Source organism: Manacus vitellinus, unplaced genomic scaffold (assembly GCF_001715985.3).
Source record: "Manacus vitellinus isolate BGI_N305 unplaced genomic scaffold, ASM171598v3 scaffold_5_pilon, whole genome shotgun sequence".
Lineage (NCBI taxonomy): Eukaryota > Metazoa > Chordata > Aves > Passeriformes > Pipridae > Manacus > Manacus vitellinus.
Window position 1 is genome coordinate 22898085 of NW_021940682.1, and position 23555 is coordinate 22921639.

The window sequence follows — 23555 nt, forward strand, 5'->3', positions numbered from 1 at the left end:
AGAAGCCTGGTATTTTCCAATTTTCCCTCCCCCTATGGCCTAAACTAAACACTAAAGCCAAATTCATCTGTATTTCTTGTCTTTTTTGGGTAAAGAGGGCTGGGGAAAAGTGTTCATTGTTATACGTCAACATGCTGGTGCTGGCAGGTCCAGGCTACTGCTGTTGGCTTTATGGCAAAGTCCTCCATTGTGTCACGCTAAAGCTTCATTCCTGGCACAAAAGGGATATTTGAAAGAACGTCTCGTTGGGTTAGCAAATACCAGAACTTTTTATAGTAATATGTCCAAAATGCTGCTTGTATAGGAATTGTCACTTTTCTAAGAAAAGAAAAAAAGTCACAAAAAAAATCATAAAACCTCCCCATTTGATGCCATTACATAAGATTTCATTTAAGCTACCTCTCAGTGTGAAATTCAAACGTTAGGTAAGTTTAATAAGGTTTTCTCACTGTTACAGTTATAGCGAATAAAATTATAGTGAATGCCAAAATTGCAAAAGTTTACCACCAAAAAGGAAAAGAAAGTTGTCTTTTTTTAAAATGTGTGTTTGAAAGTATCCAACATTTTCAAGTTATTATACACTGTTATATTCTTTTAACTTCTGTAGTTTCAACCTTGCAAACTCTAGCTGCTGAACAGAAAATAAATCATAACCACAGGCTTTCATAATTGCAGTCTGCTGGGTAAAAACAATTTTGTATGCAGCTTTGTCATTTGGATATAGATAGCCTCAGACACCAAATATACCATTAATTTGGTTGTCTTTTTCTTCAGTACTCGAGATATGAACTTGATGAGTGGTATTCTGTAATGGATGCGTGCCACAAAGTACATGGTCTCATTTGCCTTTTCTGAATTTTAATGATCAGTTTATTATTGCAGATGTGAATATTGTTCATACAGCTTAATTTCTGTATAATTGTATAAAATATAAATGGAAAAAATTATAAGTTTTTATCCGGTATTTAGAAATAATGTATAATAATAGACTTACGTTGCGGTTTTACTTACAGAGTACTGTACTTCTTTTAAACTGGATCATATCATCTTGATAGGCGTAGATAGATTTTTTTTTTTGGCATGAGTGTGTTTTGGTTTTGTTTCTTTTTAATTGAAGTTTGAGTCTCTTAAGTTCTATGTTCAGTGTTTGTGTTTACTACTTGTGATCATGTAGTTGTGCCTTACATTGTGAAAGAATTTAGTCCACTGTGCACTGTAATTCTTAAACTCTGTGATTTGGAAGGTTGCTGTGGATTTGGATGAGAAGATGACACCATGCATCAACCGGTTCTGTATAAATGATAATGAAATGTTATTGAAATGTCAATTTGTTTTCTAACCTGTTGAAGGAATTATTAATAACAATAAAAAAAATTAGACCTTTCTAATAGACCAGTTATGTCATTCAAAACTACCTTGCTTCATTTCAGGCAGCAAAGCTGCTTTGAAATGGGGGATATATAGTTTTTACAAATGAACTGTTGCGAAGCTACACATCTAAGAACATGCTAAACACTCCAGTTTCTTGGACTTAGGGGGAACTGCAACAAAGGCTTTCACATTCCCGAGGACAGGGTCATAATGACTGTTTTTCCAATCTGTTTTTTTCACAGGTTAAATTCAGAGTAGGCTTTCCATTCCCAGTAGCTGTACAAGGTTGCTGGGTATCCCACATTTGATTGGAGTCCTTCTACCAGTGACTGTGTTCAGACATCACATTCAGTTGGACAACTGGCATAACTGGAAGACTCAAAAGTAGCACTTGTTTTATTTTTTAGACTAACGAAAGTCTTACTTGTGAGATGGAAAGCTCCTTTGGGGTGGAACTGTGTTGCAGAGAGAAGCCAGATGTTTAATGTGGGAGATCAGTCCTATGAGAGACACTATAGAATTGTGGGAGCATTAACAAAAAACTGTGTTTGGCTATTGAAGCAGATCTTGCTTGGGGGTCTGTGTTAAAGTGGACAAAGATGGAGAGAAGAGGTCTCTGAAAGGCAATTTGAGTTGGGAAGTCAATTTCTGCCTCGACTGTTTCCTGAGGTATCTTTCTCTTGAGACCACAGAGGAGCCTGTTGAACCTGTGTCTCCATGAAGACAACCTGTGTGTGACTACTGTCCTCCTTGGAGACATGCTGGCCTCCTGGAATTACAGAACCTCTGGCACTACTTGTTTTGTAAAGTGAGCAGATGTGGCTTAAGGTTGTTTTGGTAAAAAATATACAGAGTGAAATACTCGCTTCCTTCTGCCAGCACTCAAAGCACAGAGCTTAGTCTGTCAGGTGTCAGCATTGGTTTCAAGATACTGTGAGCCTGTCCTGTCAGCGTTGGTTTCAAGATACTGTGAGCCTCTGGTGAGCACTAGGTATGATGCAGTGTGCAGCTGAGCTTGGGGTTGGGGACATGGAGCATGACCATGTCAGCCAAGTTGTGGCTAAATGTTTGCAGCTTGTGTGGTGTCCCTGTGCAGATCTGCTGTCTGCACTCTGTTCTGCTCTCCTGCTTTACACATTCGCCACTTGGCACGGAGCCTGAGTGGCTGTTCCTTTCCCAGGAAGCTTGCCCATCATAGGCACAGGGGAAGAGCAGGAATGTGTGTATTACAGCAGCCTAGGCTGCATTTGGAGAGACTGAACCAGGTAAGTGCATACATGTATATACATATATACACATATATGCGAAAAACATTGTGTGATATTATAGTTTAGTAGGTAGAGATGCATAACTATCAGGAGCTATGGCTACACAATTGTAGTTTAATGAAATTTATTAATACAGTTTGAATGATGGAATAAGCCTTCTAGACTTCTCTGGTGAATGAATTCTCCTCACCAACACAGGGTTTTTTTCCTGTCACGCTTTCTAGGAAATTACAAGCTGTATTAAAGCTTCCCTGGATGGACATAGTCTTCCTTAAATGAAGCAAAAGAGCTTCTAGGAGCCATAAATTTGTTTCATGGCTCATTCTCCCCCTCCAATTTATTCCTACATGGCATGTTCCGAACTGCTCACTTTTGTCTTGTCAAGTCAGAAATCTATTAGTTTCAGAAACTTCAGGCATTCTGGAAGAGATAACTGTGTTATCACCACAGCAGTCTTCCACTGGCTGTGTCAGTGCAGTGCTGGCATTATTAAATTTCAGAGGATTCAACTGGGAAGCAGAACTCAGTGCTTTTCTTGGTTTCATGTCTTGTGGTGTAATTAGCAATTGCCGTTTCTATCTGTGACTTCCATGCTTTCTGTAACAAGAAAAAATATTTGTAAACCAAGACAACCTAAAAAAATTCCATTAGTTCAGATGCATAAACACACAGAGCCTTTAGTTTTATTTAGCCTTTCTTCAGGCTCTTGCTCAGGCCACTACACACTGCTGGAATCTGTGTCTGTGGCCAGAGGTTTCCAGTGTATGTTTCCTTTTTGATTGGAAGGTAGGATTTGCTCTGTTTGCTTGTAATGGTGAAGTTTGTTGCAGGCTATTTCACCCGTTTTTATGTGATGTTTATTAGTTCCTCTATTCCTCTGATTAAGACAGCCCTAGTTCTATTTGCAAGTTCTGTTCCCTTCCAAGATCTGCCATGTGCTGCCATCTGAATTCCAGTTTCTGTCATTGTACTGACAACATTCAGCTCTATAGTTGCTGTCATCCAGGCGTGAGGACAGGGGGTGATGGCTGGAGAGATAATTTAAAATATGTAACTTCCTTCTCTCTCTGCTAATGCAGATGGTCTGATCACAGAAGCTGATTTGTCTCTGAATTGATTAGATATTGAACTACTCTTAAAAGGATTAATTCTTTGGACTAAAACCTTTAAAGGTCCCTTACAACCCAAACTATTCTCTGATTCTATGACATTGAGAAGATGGTAACCCTGGTGTGAAGGCAGCTTTGAAAAGGAAAGGTCATATTTCAATAACAGGAAAAGGTAACAACTTCTTGAGTAGATACCTGTTCCAAGTACCAACCAGTGGCTTGGATATGGAAAGAATTCACTCATTTCTTTTCCTTGAAAAAGTCTACTGCCGTTTACTTTTAAGCATTAGTGTTAGTGGTGGTCAAATTTCTGTGCATTAGGTATTGCAGAATGAAATTCAACTTACATGAGAAAGTGGAATACTGTGAAGTGCTTGACACACTTTCAGATGTTATATACAGTGCTGTTACTAGAAATGGGATATGGTGTGAAAATGAGGGGCAAATTTATATAACAGTGAAATTAATCATACCATCTGTTCAGTCTGAAACTGCAAGATGCATGTTGTGCTAGATGAGCATGAGACAGTTTTCTGATCTGAGTACTACTGCATGTGAGTTGGTGGGCAGGGTTTGGTGTTGACTTCTCTGGGGGGGCTGACCATCTTCATTTCTGTGACACAAGAAATGGCTGGTTCTTTTTTTTTTTTTTAAGCAATCAGAATTGATAATGTTTTTCAACAAGAATATGACCTGCTGTCAACCCTGGTATAAAGCTGGTACATGTTCAACAGCAAAAATTCTGTAACAAATGTGTGAGCCAAAGCACTGAGGTGTTACTTTGTTTTGTTTTGGTTTTGGTCAAATGTCACAACTGTAATAGATTCCTATCACAGCATGACCACTTTTAGGCTGCCAGCCTCCTTTGGGGAAAGTGTAGTTGTATAATTAGAGAAGAAAAAAAAAGATGTGCTACTTACCTTGGCAGTCTCTGTTGGAGCTTGTAGCAAGAAGACCGCTATACACTGCCGATACCTGTTTTCATGCTGTATTAGGAAAGCATTTCGCAGGCTGAAGACTGTGGAAGAATGTGAAGAAGTGATATAGGTGCACCTCATACAGCTATCAGTCCCATTTTATATCACATCTATTATGATTGAAGAAATGATATATGTAATCATCTCTTCAATCCTGATAGGGTCAATTTTTTTTGTTGTGTGGGAAGCTTTCTTATTTCAAAATCTTAATTCTACTTGCATTTGTTTTATTTTTAAATACTTTATCATTGTGCAGCTAAGGTGCTTTTAAGTTTAGCTGAGGATCATTAAGAAATATTTCCCTTAAAGTGGACTAAATCATAACTGAAGTTAGGGGAGAACAAGTATCAAAAATTGAAGAGAAAGGCCCTATTTTTATTTTATTTAAATAAGTCCAGATGACAGCTGCCACATAGGGAAGTGGCTGCACTTGGGCTAATGGTGGCTTTGGGTTCTTCCTGGGTGTGTGCCTGAGCTGGTTCTCCTTTTGGGGATGCCCCCAGTTGTCTGCTGGCAGCAATATCTTGCAGGGCCAAGCATGTTGCCACTCTGTTTCCTGCCAAACTTTTGGTCCTGAACATGACTTTGAGCACCATGTGGAAGGTTTCTTTGCAAGGGGTCAAATTGACACGAATGTCACGTCTGGAATGAAGGGGTGGCTTAAGTCTGCTATGAAGCAAGTTTAGGGGCAGAGGAGGGAAAAACATCTTCAGGCAGTCAAAACCCTGTGGCAGACAACAGGCATACTTGGGTGGGCTGGTAGTAGCAGGGAGAGGGGCACAGCATCCTGTTTTAATGCTCTGGATTCACATGGCATTGCTTTTTTTTTAACTGGAGTTGATATTACTCTAAATGAAGCAATGGTGACCGAGGTGTGGGATTGCCTCCCTGTGAGCACTCGCCCTAGGCAGAGCCCTGCTCCTGAATCCATGCAGCCTGAGAAGAGCTCAGATCTCAAGCTACTGGGACAAGGCAGCATTTTTCTGAGCCTACTGCAGTTGACATATCTTTTTGATAAATTCATCTAGTCCATATAGCTTGAAGTCTTGTACTATGTACTATATCTTGCTGCTGTGTAATGCTTCCTGTCCAAGCGTTTCCAAGTGCTCAGAATGTTTCTGCAAGATGAAGAACCCTATAATCCTAGTTTTTTAGAAAAGGGAAATGGAGCACAGACTGGTAAAGTACTGCAGCAAATCAGCAGCAGAAATTTGTAGCAGCAGAGGAGATATGTTTCTGAACTCATGCCTTCTGTCTGTCTGTGGTCAATAGGAAATAGAACTTTAGAGTTCTAAAAATGAATTTTCTGGGCAACGCTTGGCATCAAGGTCTCAATAATGTTTTCTAAAAGCAATTCTTTGGCTGTAAAGATTACCAGTCTTTGATACAGTAACATACCAGTGGGTCTGGCCTTTTCAAATGTAGTGTAAATATTATTAATGGAGCAATAATAAGTAGTTGCAAAGATTAAATCCAGAGCGGAATGATAAAAGGAAAGTGATCTTCTAATCAGAAATTATGTTGCTGCTTACAACCTTCAGAGATGTGTTCCTACTGTAACACTTACATGTAAAATTACATCTCTTGTAACTTTGTTATGGTGTTTGCAGATAGTTCTGCTTTTGGGGTAGCTTCCTGGTGTTATGAGCAAACCATTTTACCTCTTATCCCTTCACTGATACATAGGTGGCTTTGGACTAGAATTATCTCGCATAATTTTTAGCTTCCTGCCTGCTGCCAAAAGGGTATTTCTATGATATCGCAACATATATTTTTTTTCTAGTACTTGTATTGAGCCTTGTTTATTTCCAAAGTGAGTTCAACCCTCAGCAAACTAATGGATACAAAAGTTAGATCAAAAATCAGGATTTCATTTTTGATTAATGGGATGGATCACATGCGCTTTCTGAGAACATGCTAACTAATCTTTTAATGCTGTCAGCAATGAAAGTCTCCTTGAGAGTGCAAATAGATTGGCAATGTTCCCCAAGGTCATACATTCCAGACAATATTTAATTATTTTTTTTCCCCTGCAAAGGGACATTTTCTGTTGACACTAGAAGGTTTGCTTGTTGTTTTACACAGAACGGTGGAAATCTGAACTGCAAGCTCTCTATAGTAATTTTTCTCACTATTTTTATTGTACCCCTCCCCAAGGGGTCCTGTATTAGGATGGGGCTTCCAAGTTGTTGCAAGACTACATGTTAGTAGCAGAGACTGCCATAGCTACAGCTGTAGCTGGAAAGAACAGCTGTAGCTGTAGAGAAGTCAGGCAATGAGGTCCAGGTTGCAGGTAATGTCATAACCAGTGGACAGAACCTAGGCTGGGATGCAGAAGGCAACTTTGTCTATTCTGATGCTGGATCACAAAGATGGAAAGACCCTGATTAGAAATCTCTGAATGTAGGAAATTCTGTCTTGGAAAAAAAAAATCTGAAAATCTTATTCCCATTCCCATTATGGATTTTTTGGCCAATCTTTTAGATGCAAACTGGAGGGTGGCTGCAGAAGCTGTTGACCTGGCACCTAGCCTGGGCTTACGCAGGAGAGGGGCTGCCCTCTCCTCCACCCTGCAGGCAAGAGGTGGCTAATGTGTTTGCTCTGTTTCTGCTGGGTTCATAGGGAGACGACTTAGGCAGGCAGACAGTGCTGGAGCACATTTAAAAAAGGGTTGTTATTCTGTGTTTATCCCCTTATCTCATATTTAGTCATTTGCCTTTTATTGCCTAATTTTATTTCTTCTCAGCATTGATGCTGAATGCTAAATACTCTGGGTGAATATATTTCAAAGTTATCATAAATTTTACAGGCTCTAGGTTTATTTTCCTTATCTATTGATTTCCTACAGAGCACTCTAGCTCCCTAAGCTTTTCCTCTGTCTTTAGGATTAAGATGACCCTGCAGCCAAGAGATTTGTATTTCTTTTAATTCTCTTTTATATAGGAGGCTCCTGTGATCTTGGCAGTGTTAGGCTGAATCACAGAACCATTAAGCTGGAAAAGACCTCCAAGATCATCAAGTCTAACCTTTGACCAAACACCACCATGTCAACTAGATCACAGCACTGGGTGCCATGTCCAGTCATTTCTTGAACACTTGCAGGGATGGTGACTCCACCTCCTCCCTGGGCAATCTATTCCAATGCTTAATCACACTTTCAGTGAAAAAATTCTTCTTGATGAACCTGATTGACCTGAACCTCCCCTGGCTCAACTTGAGGCCATTTGCTCTAGTCCTGTAACTAGTTGCTTGGGAGAAGAGACTGACCCCCTCCCTGGCTACAACCTCCTGTAGTTGTAGAGAGCAATAAGGTCTCCCCTGAGCCTGCTTTTCTCCAGGCTAAACACCCCCAGCTTCCTCAGCTGCTCCTCATAAGTCTTGCCCTCTAGACTCTTCATCAGCTTTGTTGCCCTTCTTTGGACACGATCCAGCACATCAATGTCTTTCTTGTAGTGAGAAGCCCAGAACTGGACACAGTACTCAAGATGTGGTCTCACCAGTGCCAAGTACAGAGGGAGGACAATCTTTTCCCTGGTCCTGCTGGCCACACTATTTCTGACACAGGCCATTGGCCCTGGCCACCTGGGCACACTGCTGGCTCGTGTTCAGCCACATGGTGACCAGGACCTCTGGGTTTTTTTCCTTTGGGCCGCTTTCCAGCCATTCTTCCCAAGCCCATAGCACCGCACAGGTTTGTTGTGTACAGAGTTGTTGTGACTCAAGTGCAGGACCTGGCATGTCACCCTTTCAAAGCCTTGGCCCATTGATGCAGCCTGTCCAGATCCTTCTGCAGAGCCTTCCTACCCTCCAGCTGATCAACAGTGCCACCCAACTTAGTGTAGTCTATGAACTGACTAAGAGTGCCCTCACTCCCCTCATCCAGGCCTTTTATAAAGGTGTTAAACAGGACTGGCCCCAGTACTGAGCCCTAGGGAACATCACTATTGCCTGGCCACCAACTGGACGTAGCACCATTCACCACCACGGTTAGGTGTGCGAGAGTCTGCATCAGCAGCTCAGACCAAGGGGAGGTCTGATGTTTCATGCCTGGTCCCTCACCCCAGCTCTAATTTGGTGACTTCAGGAATGTTGTTTTGGCAGGGTAAGGCTGGTCACTCTCGCTGGAAATCAGTCCTCCTCTCCTCCTCACCCAACTGCACAGCACAAGTTATAGGAGGTCGTTTTTCTCAGTGATGCATTTGGATGTCTGAGAACAAGGAAGCATTGATGTGTGGTGGGTGATTTTCATCCTCTCAAGGACTGATGGAGAGGTGAGTAGGAGTAGCAACAGGCAGTAAATCTCCTCTCCAGCCTCCTTGAGAATGGCTTCTGTGCATGTGGGAGGACCCCTAGGAGAACAATGTAGTGAGAAAAGTGAAAAAATGCTGCATAACTACTATGGAATTGAAAATGTACTTGGGAAAGAGGCCCAGGGTTTGACAGAGCATATTAGGACAGTTAGGGCAGGGAAATACTTGGCCTGTGAGAAAGAAGTAATTTGAGTCTTTTTTCCTCCTTTGGGGTGAATGGATAATACCTGACAGTCACTGGTATGTGTGTGAAAGTCACTGTTAGAGGCAGGGGGCCATGGGGTGTAAAGGCTGTGGCAGTAGCTCATGCCTCACAGCAAGAGCAGAGCTGTGAAGCCACAGTGGCTGAGGCACTTGTGTTTGCACTCCAGGCATCTGGGGGGGGGTTGTGGACAAACAGCATGTTATACTACCACACACAGAGTGCACTGACGTGGTGTTTATGAAGGCATTCAGATGCATGCAGGCACATACCTGTAACTTGGACAAGTTCAATGTTTTTCAGTATCAGTCTGTCTAGTGGGATGGGCTGGTCCAGGACTGTGCAAAATCCACCCTCTCTTATGAAGGACTGCAGCTCAGGAGTGAGGGAAGGACAGACAGAGATTAAGCTGGTGTCTGAGCCCCCATATTTCTGGGAATAGAAAATGAAGCTGGTTAGCTTGTTGTCTGCCATCTGCTCATGAAGTATAGGCACTAAAGAGCTCTAAATCATGTGCTTTCTCTTATCAAAGATATACAGGCAGCTTATTTGCCTGAGGAATCTTAGAAAAACTCACTGGTACCTGGAGCTCTCCTGCAAGGTCACACCTTGCACCAAAAAGACACAATAGAAACACAATACAAATCCACAGGCAGAAAACAGCCAAAGACATTCAAAAGGATTTTCCCCCTTCCCTCCTTATTTTAATAGCAGGTCTTTTTCTCCATTCCTTGGAGGTGTGTTTCACCATCTCCCCTCACATACATGCAGAAGATAGAAGATTCCCAGAGCTCCAGATGAGTTGCAGCCCTTCACAGAAGGTTCACCAACATGTGTATGTGGGACAACCCTCGAAAAGACTTGCCCGAGGGTACCAGGTCCCTTGAATTTCTTCTTCCTTCACCACCACTGTTTCTAAGGGATTGTGCTGCTGGTCCCAGATCCCTCACTGCATGCTTTCTCTATCTCCTTTCTCTCTAAAGCAGAACACCTGCTTCTTAAAAAAAACTACTGCAAGAAGTCTTTAAATCAGACACAAACTTGTGTTTGATTTAGCAAAGGTCCATTTAGACTTTTTTTTACATCAGCTTCATAAACTGAATTAGCTAGATGCACTCCTACACTGAAGCTTTAGGAATTTTGGGTCATACAGTGGCTTTCTTTGGTGGCTAAATACAGGTCTTTATTATTATAGAACTCTATAGCACCATTCATTAAGAAATATTGTCTTGAACAGAGTCACTATATCTTAGCTTTGAGCTAGGGGAAATCAAGGCAAAGAGAGGACAACAGGCAATGTAGGAACTGAGAATAAAGCCAACCTTCTATAATTTTAGCATTTCCCTATTTTTCCTTTTTTTTCTTTTCTTTTTTTTTTTTTTCTTTCTTTCTAACAATTCTGATATCTCTCAGATAAAAAAATCTCAGGTTACTGAACTGAGTCATCCAGGGAACATTAGAAAACTTTTTCCATTCTTGAACCTTTTCTGAGATTTAGGAATCCAGCATGAGAACAACATCAAGAAAACATTAAGGTTTTTTAATGTAAATTTTCCTGCAGTAGCATTCCTGTAACATGCTGAGCCTGGAAGCAGGGTTTTAAATCAATGTTATGGTTTGCTGTTAGCATAAGGTATTATCAGCCGTTCTTCATGCTGATTAGTCATCTTGTATTTTTGTTGTTAGATCAATCTGCTAAAGTACCTTCAAAATACTTACCAAAGTAAAAAACATTACAACTGCAACCATGTATATCTCTATATATTATTACCTTTTTGTTACGTTTAATTTTGGTAATTAGTAGGAAATCATCGAATAGGAAGAGGTAGACATCAAGGAGTCTTGTGCTTTCTGAGAAGGAAAACAAAAAAAATCAATTTTACCATGTGATTATTTTAAGGAATTGCTGCTTCTAAGATGAAGCATATCTGTGAGTCACTGCATTGTACAAAATGCTTTTAACAACGAAGCCTCGCTTCTGATAGTTTACAACTACTCATTCCTCATGTGAGTCTGTGTCAAACACAGTAAATCATATGTTACTTGGTCATTTTGGCTACTAATACTTGTGCCTTGTAGCAGCTACCTCATTGTGATTAAACAACTACTTGCCTGCCAGGAAAAATTACCTGGATCAATGTTGTACAAATACAACAATCAGCATGCTACAGATAGCAAATCCTGCCTGGTAAGCAGTGAAACTTCTGAAAATGGCAGAGAAACAGGGAAGTGCCACCTTTTCCTGGTATGCTGCCCTTTTCATATGCCTTTGCAGTGATGAAATGTTAATTGATATCATCATGCAAGGGTGATAGTAAGTGTTGTAGAAATCAACTTGCTTGTGTGGGCTCACTCTGCTACCTGTGGAGTTAATGGCATGTTGTATGAGAGCTCTGCTCATGAAAGGGAAGCCACGTGGCAGGATAACACCTTCTTTTTCCAAGATATCTATCAGAACAGCAGACTTAGTAGAGACGATGCTGAAATAAAAATAGGAAATACCTTTGGACTTAGTAATTTTCAGGGAAACACATACTAGACATGGTGCTAGAGCAGTGAGATATGTTGACATCAGTCCCCTGCCATGTGGGGCACCTTGTATAGGACAGTCTAAACTGCCTGTTTTCCTATTTCCACATTTTTCAATAAGACAGCAAAGGCTTCCTTTGAGTGGCTGGTTTTGGCCAGCCAAACTGATTTCTTCAGCACCTGGCAGACTGAGTATCCAGATGTGGCAGTAAACAGTCATACAGACTACTTATCCTTTTGGCAATTTGCCCATATCTCAATCTCTCTCTGACAAGCTGTAAATTTGCTTTTTCTTTCATGCACCTGCCTATGTGCTATTGCAGAGGTTCATTCTGGACCTGCCATGACAATGTATAATTCTGTTAAGCTATCTCGCAACACCAGGACATTCAGGAACATTACCTGCTAACGTCAGCCTCCCTTCATGAAGGAGACGTCTGTTCGCTGAAGACAAAATGTTTTCACTGCTGTTTTCTCTTAAGCTTTGCTTCAAACACTTGACCCAAAAAAGAGAGAGAAAAAATGAGTATTCTTGCATATATGATGGTGAACTGGGAGGTAACCAGCACTTAAAGAAGATGAGCGTACATGTGTTCGTATCTCAGGCTAAATACATCACACAGCTGATAACTGAGCACGGCTGTGTTTCTTCAGCAGTGCTATTGCTTAAATGTATTTATGTTTTTGAAATGTTAAGCTGGTGTTTACTTTTCTGAAGTGAGTTTAATAGTTTTTGCAGCTCTGTATATGAACAGACAAAATCCTTGAGGTGAGACTCACTTGATGATGTTACCATAGTGCTGCTTAAAGTCTGTCTATTTGGGTAAGGGTATAACTACAGCAGAAAGGTGTACACCCAGGTGTAATGTATAATTTTTTTGTAATGCTACTGAAATGTAAGTGGAAAGTTCTTTGGCTCAGCTCAAGGAGTGAGAGAGGCAAATAATTTCCAATTAATATCTTTGTAAAATGGTGGTAATACTTACATGTATCCCATTTCATTCTGTCTCCTAAAAGCAAATATTGGAGAGTCTTCCTGGACTGTATGATTGCACTCTCTTGGATGCTAGCTAAGCTCTAGTGGGTTGGTTTCTTGGATTTTTAGGCCTTCCTTAGCAACGGGGTCAGGAATCTAAGGAAGTATTCCATATCATTCCTTTCCGTAACACAACATATAAAAAGGCGCAGATAAGAGAGTTCGCTCTCTTCTCTCTTCAAAGTTATTTTCAACTTTCCCTTGTGGTACTTGTTGGCTATCGGTCTCATGCCCGTATTTAGCCTTAGATGCAGTCCAAAGCAGGCAGTAAACTCCATCTAAGGCTAAATACAGGCATGAGACCAATAGCCAACAAGTACCGTAAGGGAAAGTTGAAAAGACTAAGTGCAACCCATGCTGTCATCCAAGGCACTGTGTGTGTTCAGCTACAGTGTTTGCAGCTGCTCCTGTTAGAGCAGAGCCATCCCCAGTAAATGGAATACAGACAACCAGCCAACTTTAGACCACATTATAAAGATAGATAGGAAACTAAATCCTCCCCAAGTTAAAAATGCCCTTTCAAATCTGCTTACCTCTGGGACAAAGAACCTTTTGTCACGATCCCAGACCTGAGGCCAAATTATGACCTCTTGCAGCTGCCTGAACTTCTGAAAGTTGTCCAACCACTTGACTTTACCTTCCAGGTCCCCTGAAATGTGTGAAACCTCAGTTACTGCCAAGGTTGGCATAAGCAGTCCTGTTTCTAGAAGATGCTAAATAGTGATTTTGTCCAGTGAAACCAAAGTGCGTCACATGTGAGGCCCCAGATGAAATCTTGGCCTCATTGTAAAAAATATCTGAACTCTTCTTAGATCAACAGGGACAGAATTTCAATTCATGAATTCAAAGATGCTTAAATTCACTGCTAAATGAAAAGGTTGTGTTTACTAATCTGTCTGGGGAACAGAGGAAATCATATAAAACTCAATAAAACTGTAATCTTAAAAAATATCTTTAAAAAGGTCCTGCCTTTCTAAACTGTGTGGTATAGTGAGAGAAAAATAATTTTCATAATTTACAGCCTGCTAAAAAGACTGTTGAAATTACTGAGAATTAATTTTGGAGGAAGTGTTGCCAGAAGTGACTGAAATATTTAACTGGGGTGAATGTGAAAAATGGGGACTGTGTCATTGCAGATTTAGGGCCAATATGGGGAAAGCTTTAATGGACCTGCAACTTCAATTTCAACTTTTCGGGTTGAGTGATATTGCAGATGATGGTTTCAGACACACACCTCCCCACCAGAAGGGTAATGCTGAGACTGCAACTGTTCTTTTTTGTCACTGATTCACTGATCAAAAAATGAAGGCAGATCCTCGTCAGGTGTCTGTGAATAAAGAGGGATCACCCCTCTATCTTTGGTTTCCCAGAGGTCTCTAATTTCTGAAAGGACCTATTTCTTTGCCAGTAATATTCCCCAGATATCCCATGGTCTTTTGGGGCCATACTTAAAACTGCTGTCCTCCCAGTAGACATCTCCAGGCTATCAATAAGACCTCTTTATTTTCCTATGGGACCCGTTCTGTGCAGAAAAGTGTGCTTCTTGTGTGGCATTAGGATAGACACCTCATGAGACTTGGCAAGAAGAAAAAGAACCCGAGTCTCTCTTTTAGGTGGTCATTCTGTCATTGGGAGTATTTACCCATGAAGAAGTAGCCCCAGATTTATGTATCTGTAGAATACATTAACTCTCTCTCTTCCTCGTCTCCTGGGGAGATGCTCAAGCCTTCAGCCTCTGGCATGAGGAGAAGGATGGCAGCACAGAGTGGCCCACCATACTGGGTGGCTCAAGGCCCTGGTGTGCTGCTCCTGAGAATGAAGCACTATTTGCCACTTCTCCCTGTCAAGACTGCTGGGATAAGTGTTTTGCTGATGTAATGTCATGTCTGATTTCAGCGGGGACTGAATGAAGCCTTTGGGGAATAAATCTATCTGCTGATGAACTATATGACCATAAGACACTTAGAGATGCATTTAAAGCTTCTTGAACAAGACTGAGTTAATAAATTATATAGAATTAATAAATTATTTACCTAAAAACAAAATGCAGGAAAAAATTAATACCTAGACCAACCCCTTATTTTCCATAATACTTAGAGAAAATCTGTAGCTGAGACAACTCTTCAGCTACTTTACATGGCAGAACCCTGTCATTAGTGAAAGGTCATGCACATATTATTCTCCTTGTGAGTGCAAATTTATCCTATTAAGAATCAGCCACAAAAAAATCCTCCCAAGACATAAATCCCACTCAAAGACTTCTTTGTTTGAGATATTTCTTGATTTGTTCCAATTTGTGATCTGCTCTTAGTTGTTTGCCTGTCATGCAGATGATTCTGAGAAAATACAAGTGACTCAGTGATTTGGGAGTCCTGTGGCATTGCTCAGAGAAGCTTTGACAGCACAAGGTGGCCCAAGTAATTCCCTACAGAATGAGGCTCAGGACTGTAGAAAGGCAGGAACATCCTCATTGCATTTCTGCAGACAGACTGGACCAATTCACACTCCAAAGGACATGCACAAAAAATCCAGGTAACTTGCTAGTTGGTAATTGCATACTTACGTATGGACTTTTCCACTTTCTCCTTAAGTGACTGGATAAGGCCTTTCTCTGTTTCATCAGTGCTCCTCTTCCAGATGTTGTTAAGGAGGAGAGGATAGCGCGTCAGTCGATGCAGAGGAGCGACCAGCAGCTCTGGCAAACGCAACCTCTTGCACTGTTCATTTTGTTCACACCACTGCTGAAGACAAGGAAAACCTGCCTTAGGCTTCAGCTTGCTCCCTGGCTGGGAGGTAGCAAAGAATTTTCTGCATCATTAGCTGACCCTAATGAGACAGGGACTAGTGAAACATGAGTTTCTCTCACAGAGAGAGCAAGGGCAGTATAAAGGCTCTTGTCATGGTTTAACCCAGCAGGTATCTAAACGACACAGCCACTCATTCACTCTCTCCTCCCCTCACCTCTGTGGGATGGGAAAGGGAACTGGGAAATAAAAAAATAAAGTTTGTGTTTTGAGATAAAGGCAGTTTAATAAGACAGAAACAGTGAGAAAAAGTAATAGAATTAGAATTTACAAAACAAGAGGTACACAATGCTCACCACCCACTGACCTATGCCCAGACAGCTCCAGAGCAGAGGCCCCCCCAGGCAGTTTTCCCTCTAGTTTATATACTGAGCATGACACCATATGATATGGGATATCCCGTGGGTCAGTTGGGGTCGGCTGTCCCTGCCATGTCCCCTCCCAACTTCTTGTGTCCCTAGATTCCTTGCTTGTGGGGTGGGGTGAGAGACAGAAAAATCCTTGATGTAGTTTACATACTGCTTAGCAACAAATAAAACATCACTGTTATCAAGATGCTCTCATCTTAAATCCAAACCACAGCACTATACCAGCTACTAGGAAGAAAATTAACTGTATCCCAACCAAAACCAGGACAGTTTCCTACAGAGGGAATTGCAGCACTCCTCCAGATGCACTTTCTGCATTGCTGCTTTCCATTTCAGATGATGTATCCATGCTATCAGACAAAATGGTGCTCTTATTTATTTCCTGTTTTGATTTTCTCAGGAAAACCTGAGAAAATTAACCTGAGTTAGGTTCGAAGGCCACCTTAGGTTTTAGGGTCACTGCTACTTGCCACTGGGGAACTTTTTCCTCGGTGTGAATGTATGAAATCCCTGTCAGGGGGCAAGCGATGAGAAACTCCAAGGCCCAAGCTGCAGTTGACCTGCTACAAGGAAATGTCCTCCCAGTTTTGGGCTGCCAGTGAGAAAAGCCCACTACTTCAGGTGTCTCCTTCTAAACCTGTAATGTCGAGGATCAGTCTTAGGTATTTACAGGACACACTGGTCTGCTAATGATATTGGAAAGAGCAGAGTCTTCTCCCTAAGATCTCCACCACTGCACCAGCGGGAGCTTTTGTAGATATGGTGTCAGCAAAGACAGAACCTGCTCTAGTGCTGCAACTTGCTAAAGACGTCACTGATAGCTCTTTCCAGCCTTAGAGGGAGATAAATGCTTACTTAATGGTGTTGTTTTGAGAGAGAATTTACAATGTGGCTTGATTTTTGTTTCTTTTTTTAATTCTGTAACCATTTCACTCTGTTAAAGTGGAGGTCATTGAGTCAAGGGATTGTGTGCAAAATATCTAAATTACAGAGGCTAGTAGTATGTGTTTTCTACCTGCAAAACTGCAGCCAGTTCCTCCCTTTTGGCTTTCCCTTCTTATGTGGTCTAATTTACAAGTATAGACTTTCACATGTGCAGGTGAACATACACTTAAAAGGGGGACTTATCGGTGTTAGCCTCCGCAGCTCAAAAAGCTGATGTGAAATGCTATCTACACAGTCTGAATGAACTTTCCTAGTCTGCTGTTAAAATCCTGTCATAAGGTAGGAGTTCTGAAGACAGTAACAATAAAATCATCACTTTACTTTCAGGTAGATGCCAAAATCTTCTCTCAGTCTCAGTTTTTCCAAGTAGAAGACAGCAGAAGTATAATTAAGGCAATAAATCTGGTGTGTCTGGCAGAGGTCACCCTGGAAAAACTGCAAAAAAGACTTGGAAATTTATCAGAAAAGGAAAATATTATGACAAAAGGAGAAACAATGGTTTTGGTTTTGTAATATTTTACCTGAGATTTCATTGTACCTAGGAAAATAGGGGAAGAGGAAAAGGGGGAATTAAAAAAGTAAAGGGCAAGTTAAACAGTAATAGAAGTGTAAAGTAGTAAAAAAATCAGTCATGCAATGCATGGGAGCACAGTTCTAACGGCTCTGCAGAGGTGTGACACATTTTTAGACTTTGTTCTCATTAAAAATAAATGATGTGAAATTCATGTAGAAGTTGAAGATAAAACCACTACCTATGAAACAGCTTTGATGACTTCATGCAGCTTAGTATTTTATTGTTTGAGTATGCTAGATAGCTCTTAGAAATAATAGCATAACATCATTTAGGTTGGAGATGTTGAATGTTGTCCATCATAAAATGCAGTTTTGTCTGGGATTTTTTCTGTCTCACACAAACATTTTCAATAAGAATGCCTGAAGTCAGAGATAACAGGGTGAGAAACCAAGTTTTAGCCTGCCTTTCCCCTTAACACTCAGGTAGGGTCTGTTTTAGTATTTCCTGGAAGTTTTCTAAAGGCCTCTACTGCTAGGGAAAGTTCAGGTCCATTAATTGATTTTCTGTCTGTATTGATATTTCCAACTTTACAAGCACTGGGAAGTTGTGTGGGAATTATAGCTCTTAGAGAATTACCACACAGACTACCCAAAAAGGTTGCAGGGCAAGCAAGGCTTGGCAGCAACAGGGCAGTTGTGTTTCTGCCTCTCTCTTGCTTAGCAGACACAGGCCAAAGTGTAATAGGTATTTCAGTCCCATTGAGCTCTTAATTAAGCACTTTAAAACATTTGTGGGTCTGGTCCAGGGAGTAAAGGAGGATCCATGTGAAGGGGTGGAAGGAGGCAGGGAACATCTAGTGATGGGGCTGGGGTCTGGTCTCGGGGAAATACCTTCCATAGAGCAGGAAGCTCTCCTCTGCTAGTGGCCAAGACTCCTCAGGGTTTGGGCTGCTCTTCCCCAGGAAGGGAAAATCTTTCCACACTTTGTTCCACATACAGAGTACATTTCCACAACTGCTTCAAACATGTTAATGAATAAAAAGAAAAACATCCTGCTGATAGGAGCTGCTTGAGGCTGAGACCAAACTGCCTGTGACAGACAGCATGTCCTTGACTGACTTGATTGTTCTAAAGCACCTGCATGCTATGATGAATGGTCTGCTGCAAGGACCTACTGCTATTGAAAGCAAAAATATTTCTGATTGTATTACCGTTCTGAGTACGGAGCTGAAATCCAAGGGAGACTCTGACTTGCTGATATGCTCCTTCACAGTTTGAAAAAAAGTTTTCAGAAAACTGAGACTTATCTAAGTAAGGAGGAAAAAGAGAGAGATTAACATCAGTGACCTGAAGTTAAGATTAAAACAACTTTCTTTCCCATTCCTGGGCTCTCAAAAGGTTCCAAGCCTAGTGGGTGTCTATACTTTTCTCTCTGACATTGCCAGAATTATCTTCAGAATTATGCCCAGAATGCTTGAATTAGTTGGAAACTAAAACAAATCTATAGAAATACCCACTTGTGATAAAAGCTTTGAAACAAGATTAGTTATTCCATTTAAACTAGTTTTAGGGTAGCAGCTGTATTTAATATAGGTTGACATGAAAATTGACAATGGGTGAATGGTGTCTACTGAAAAACACTGATTTTTTGTGTCATATGTGTGACAATTAAGGAAGCCTTCAGAGTCATTTGAGGAAGAAACCATCTTTCATAGTTTGAGTTTGCCTCATGCAATTGAAGATAGAAGAAGTTTCTATAAAACACTACAAAAAGTCACAGATTCCCCGTAAGTTTGAATTGGACTCAAGCGTGCCCACATTATAGGTCAGAGGGGAGTCAGAGCCTGTTCCTAAGCCCACACTTGCCTCCTGAGCACAATATTTTCACATGAATTCGTGACTGGGCTCAGTTTTAGGCCAAATTTTAGGCCAGAAGGGCACGTCATCCACTGTGATACTGCTAGGGACTGTTGTACCTGCACACTGCTTTGTTTGATGTGTTTTTGGGGGCAAGGTTGCTTATAGGATGATACCTATTCTTTAATTTTGACATTTACATCTTTTACAGCATGCATTTTTTCATGGATTCAGCCTGCTATCAAGAAGAAACACATGCTGTAAAATTCAAGAAAAAAGTCATAAAAGGCATTGACAGCAGCTACTTTCTCCTACATTTAATCACTATTTTATATGCCAGTACGCATAACAGATGATCATTTGTCATCCTCATTAATAAGGACAACAAACTTAGAAAGTAAAATAGGAAATGTATTAAAGATAATTCTCTCAAGACATGACCTAGCTCCAGCCAAGCTCAGAGCACACAGCAATATATACCACTCTCTTCTTTGAATGAGAACAAAGAAGTCAACAACCACAGATCTGCTGAACTCTAGTAGTTGCCTGCATGTATGGTCTTAGTCCACAACAAACAAAAGGTGAAACAGGTGAAATCTCTTTCCTTGTACCTACAGACCTGCTCAGTTGGTCATTCTGCAGCTCACCAGGTGCATGGTCTGTCACTGAGCAGCAGTGCCTTGCTCATGTGTTTGAGTTCTGGTTAATTGTCCCTACTTTGAAGACCTTTCCTGATTTTCTTGTTTTGGCTAAAAAAGGAGATACTCACTATTAAGGCAAGGGAAATACAATATGGGAAGAAGCTTAAACTCAACAACTGGTTTAGGGCAAGTGATGTGATTGTGAGCAGTCATTCAATTAAGGCAGCTGAAGACTGCTTTCCAAAATTCATTTTGCTGTTAAGCGTAAGGTGTCCTGTAAAAGGGCCCTCAAACTAAGGAAAACTTCTGTTTTGCTTCTAAAGTAAAATGCATTTATAGTTTTCTTAACTTTCAGGAGCTGAAAGTGGTTTCTCAGCAACTGGCCAGAAGCAGCAAAGAGCTGGAGCACATCACAGCCAAGCCTTGTGGCCTCCCTCCTCCTGGACCATGGGAGGTAAGTAGCACATGAACACAGAGCATCCAGTCTGTGTGGGAGAGATCCTTACACGCGTGCCAAGGGAAACCTCAGCCGCAGAAAGGAGGTCACCGTTTTGTTTTAACTTGCTCTGTTGGAGTGGCATAATAGACAGCAAAGTCTTTGTGCCTGTCTGTTTGCAAAAGGGAACTCATTGTAGCAGTTATTTTGCCATGCTTACTGTTTTGCTGTAAGGATTGTGTAGGAGGAGTTTATCGTCACAAATCCTTTTAAAAGGTCACTGCTTATGAGAAATAGTCCCAAACTTGTATTTACTACATAAACAACTGCCAAGTGAGCTCTCCTCTGTGTTTAAAATGCCTGTTTATCTTTTGCTGGAGACACAAGAGAATGATTTGCATTGGTTATATTTGACCCTCACTGATATACCAAATAGAAATGAGAACACTGATTATTTGAACAAAGTTCCAAATGTGAGCACTGAAACTGAATAGAAACTTTATGGATGGTTTGTTGTCTTCTTTTACTGGGCTGGTTGATTTCTGATCTCAGTAACACTTCTGTTTTTTTACTCACCTTGTTTAACTCCTCTAAGTTTGCAAAAAGTCTCCACAAATCCACATCCAAGAGAAATTCATTACTCTGGAGGTATCTTAGGGTGTTCATAAATATCTTTAAAACCAAAACAAATTCATATTATATACAATTTGTACCAATTCAATGTATCTTCCCCCCCAGAAAAAAAAAATTATGTATTTGTACTGTAATTTTTATGAAATGATAATTTGATTTGGGGAGGGCAGAATATGGCATTCTGAGAAAAGTTTCCTGATCTGACTGAAGGCTAAATATTGGGGTTTGTGTGTGGAAGAGGGTATGAGTGATGTCTCTGTGGTTTCTTTGTGGCTACCACAGAAGCAGCTATGTCCCTGCTGTGACCTCTGGCAGAAGAGGGGCAACTGAGCCACCTGAAGATTCCCTGCATGAAGGAATTAGTAACATCAGGGCACAGTTACACATTTCTATGACCTTTCTAAATGTTTTCCTTCCTATTCCATGCATTTAAATAGTTTAGGGTTACTATGGGAAAAAAAATATATTGTTGGAATAATGTAGAGGCCCTGTGAAGATTTTTTATCTCTTTGGATTGTTTTATTAACCTCCATTGCATGAAAACTGCATGTGTCCTTATTAGCTGTTTAAGATTTTATGTTATTTAAGCTGATTGAGCTGTACTGAATCTGACCTAAATCTGAAAAAGGCTTAAAATTTATGGATTACCAAATAGATTTTTTTATGTGTAAAAAGCATTAATGAAAAACCCATCACCCAGTTGCCAAGAGTGAATAGCTAGTGAGAGTGTTTGCTTAGCCTTGTGTAACTCTCTAGTTACCACGAGGAGGTTGACCTGAGAGCTTAAAGGGAATTTATGGTGGTCTTAAAGCTCCCCGTGGAGATTCATTAAAATCGGTGGAATACTTCTGTACTTTGAAGCAAGTAGGTATCTGTAAACTGGTTACCCAAATGCAATGGGTTCTTTGGCAGGAGAGTTTGAGAAGCTGGCGTGGACTGAATAGTTCATCATTCATGGGTCATGCAGAGCTGGCTAAGGCTTGTCTGTGGTTTCCTACATCAGACTCACCAAGGGGCCTGCATGTCTGCTATTATCATCCCTCCAAGTATTCACCACTTTTTAATCTTTTCAGCTTTCTGAACAAAGTGTACAGAAGGAAAGATCTTTCCTTCTACCTAGGACCAACAGCTGGTCCTGTCATTCCCTTTCCTCCTACTTCCTGTCCTGTCCCATCAAGGAGGAATTCAGCCCACTCCTCTGTTTCCATTACTTTGCAATACTTCTTGTACTGTCTGGGCTAACTTTTCAGCAATATGGAAAATGTTTCACAAATCTCTTTCCTTTGACTAATAAAAATCAGAAATTGTCTGTGCAGAATAAGAGAAAAATATAAGAAAATATTTATGGAAGTTTCCATCCTTCTAAATGGATACATTTAATTTTGATGTGTAGTGACTTTAAATAGTGCAGCTATTCTTGTAACTGTGTGTAATATTCTTGTTCATATTGCAAGCTCTTCATTAGGATGGAGGTAATATAGATTTTTTGGGAGAGGAGTTGCTTTTAGTATGTTTGTTTTCATGTAATATTAGAATTACAGGTCTGCTGAGTTCTGAGGATTTCATGCTCTGGTCAGGATAATTTAGCTGTAGCTCTATATGAAGTTAAATGAAGAGGATAATGTTCCATACTGGTAGTACAGAAACATTCAGTTGAAATAGTCCAGTACAGAAATAGCCAACTGGAGAGTGGCTTCAGTTCAGCGTTTGTGAGAGGAATAGTGGGATATCAGTTGAAATTGCTGAATGAATATGAAATCAGCAAAGCACTAGATTGCATCACTAGAAAGTGATGTTTAGAAGAAATATGCCAAATAAAGGTGGAAACCAAAGGGAACTGTGAAAACAGGATGAGCGGGCAAGATGGGAGAAAAACCAAGTGCTTAAGTCATTCCCCATAGACACCTAATGAGAAATATCAGGTGGCTTTGTATCTGCCATGCTGACAGCAGAACAAATAATGTAATTATTTTTGTGAAGTGAAATCTGAAGTTACCATCTTGAGAACCAACAAATGATCCAGAAAGTAAGTGCATTCACTTGTGAAAAGTTCCCACACTGCTGCTTCTTTTTTCACTTCTAACCGGCTGTCGACATCTTTCTGCTTAGTCTGTTGTCCATTTATAAATTCATGCCAAGATTTACTCTATTGATTGAAGAAGAAAGAAAACCACCAATTGTTTCATCAACTGCTTCAGACCTTATGAGAAGAATCTATGTTTTATTTCCTGTATAAAGAGCTCATCTACCAGTATTAGTGATTTTTCTTCTGAAAACTTAAAGATTTCTTAAAAACCTGACATTTTTCTCCAAAATATTTATAATATAAACACAGTGAATTTGAAAGTAATGCAGTAGGATAATCTATGTTTGTGGGATGTTGTATCAAAAAATAGTGTGCAGCTTGCAGACGCTAAGGAATTGAATCTATCGTGCTGCTGTTGGAAAGCAGGGATGGACAATAGCTTCTTGTTTTCCAGATGATAAAATCAAGGAACCAAAGGACTACGTCTTTATAGTCACTTGGAAATTGTTTTGTTTAGTCTTAAGGTGACC

The 23555-nt window shown here is 40.6% G+C and overlaps 1 protein-coding gene across 1 annotated transcript; it reads right to left on the reverse strand.

The window, feature by feature from the left end:
• Positions 1-3128: 3128 nt before the first annotated feature.
• PLEKHG7 (pleckstrin homology and RhoGEF domain containing G7) lies at positions 3129-23043 on the reverse strand. Its single transcript, XM_018080281.1, has 11 exons — positions 22996-23043; positions 20943-21038; positions 18644-18739; positions 17241-17354; positions 15366-15540; positions 13336-13451; positions 12169-12262; positions 11009-11088; positions 9510-9669; positions 4669-4766; positions 3129-3236 (listed from the first exon to the last, which is right to left on the reverse strand). Exons 1-11 carry the CDS (start codon positions 22996-22998, stop codon positions 3129-3131), a joined length of 1140 nt encoding a protein of 379 aa, XP_017935770.1. The 5' UTR covers positions 22999-23043.
• Between the last annotated feature and the right edge of the window lie 512 nt (positions 23044-23555).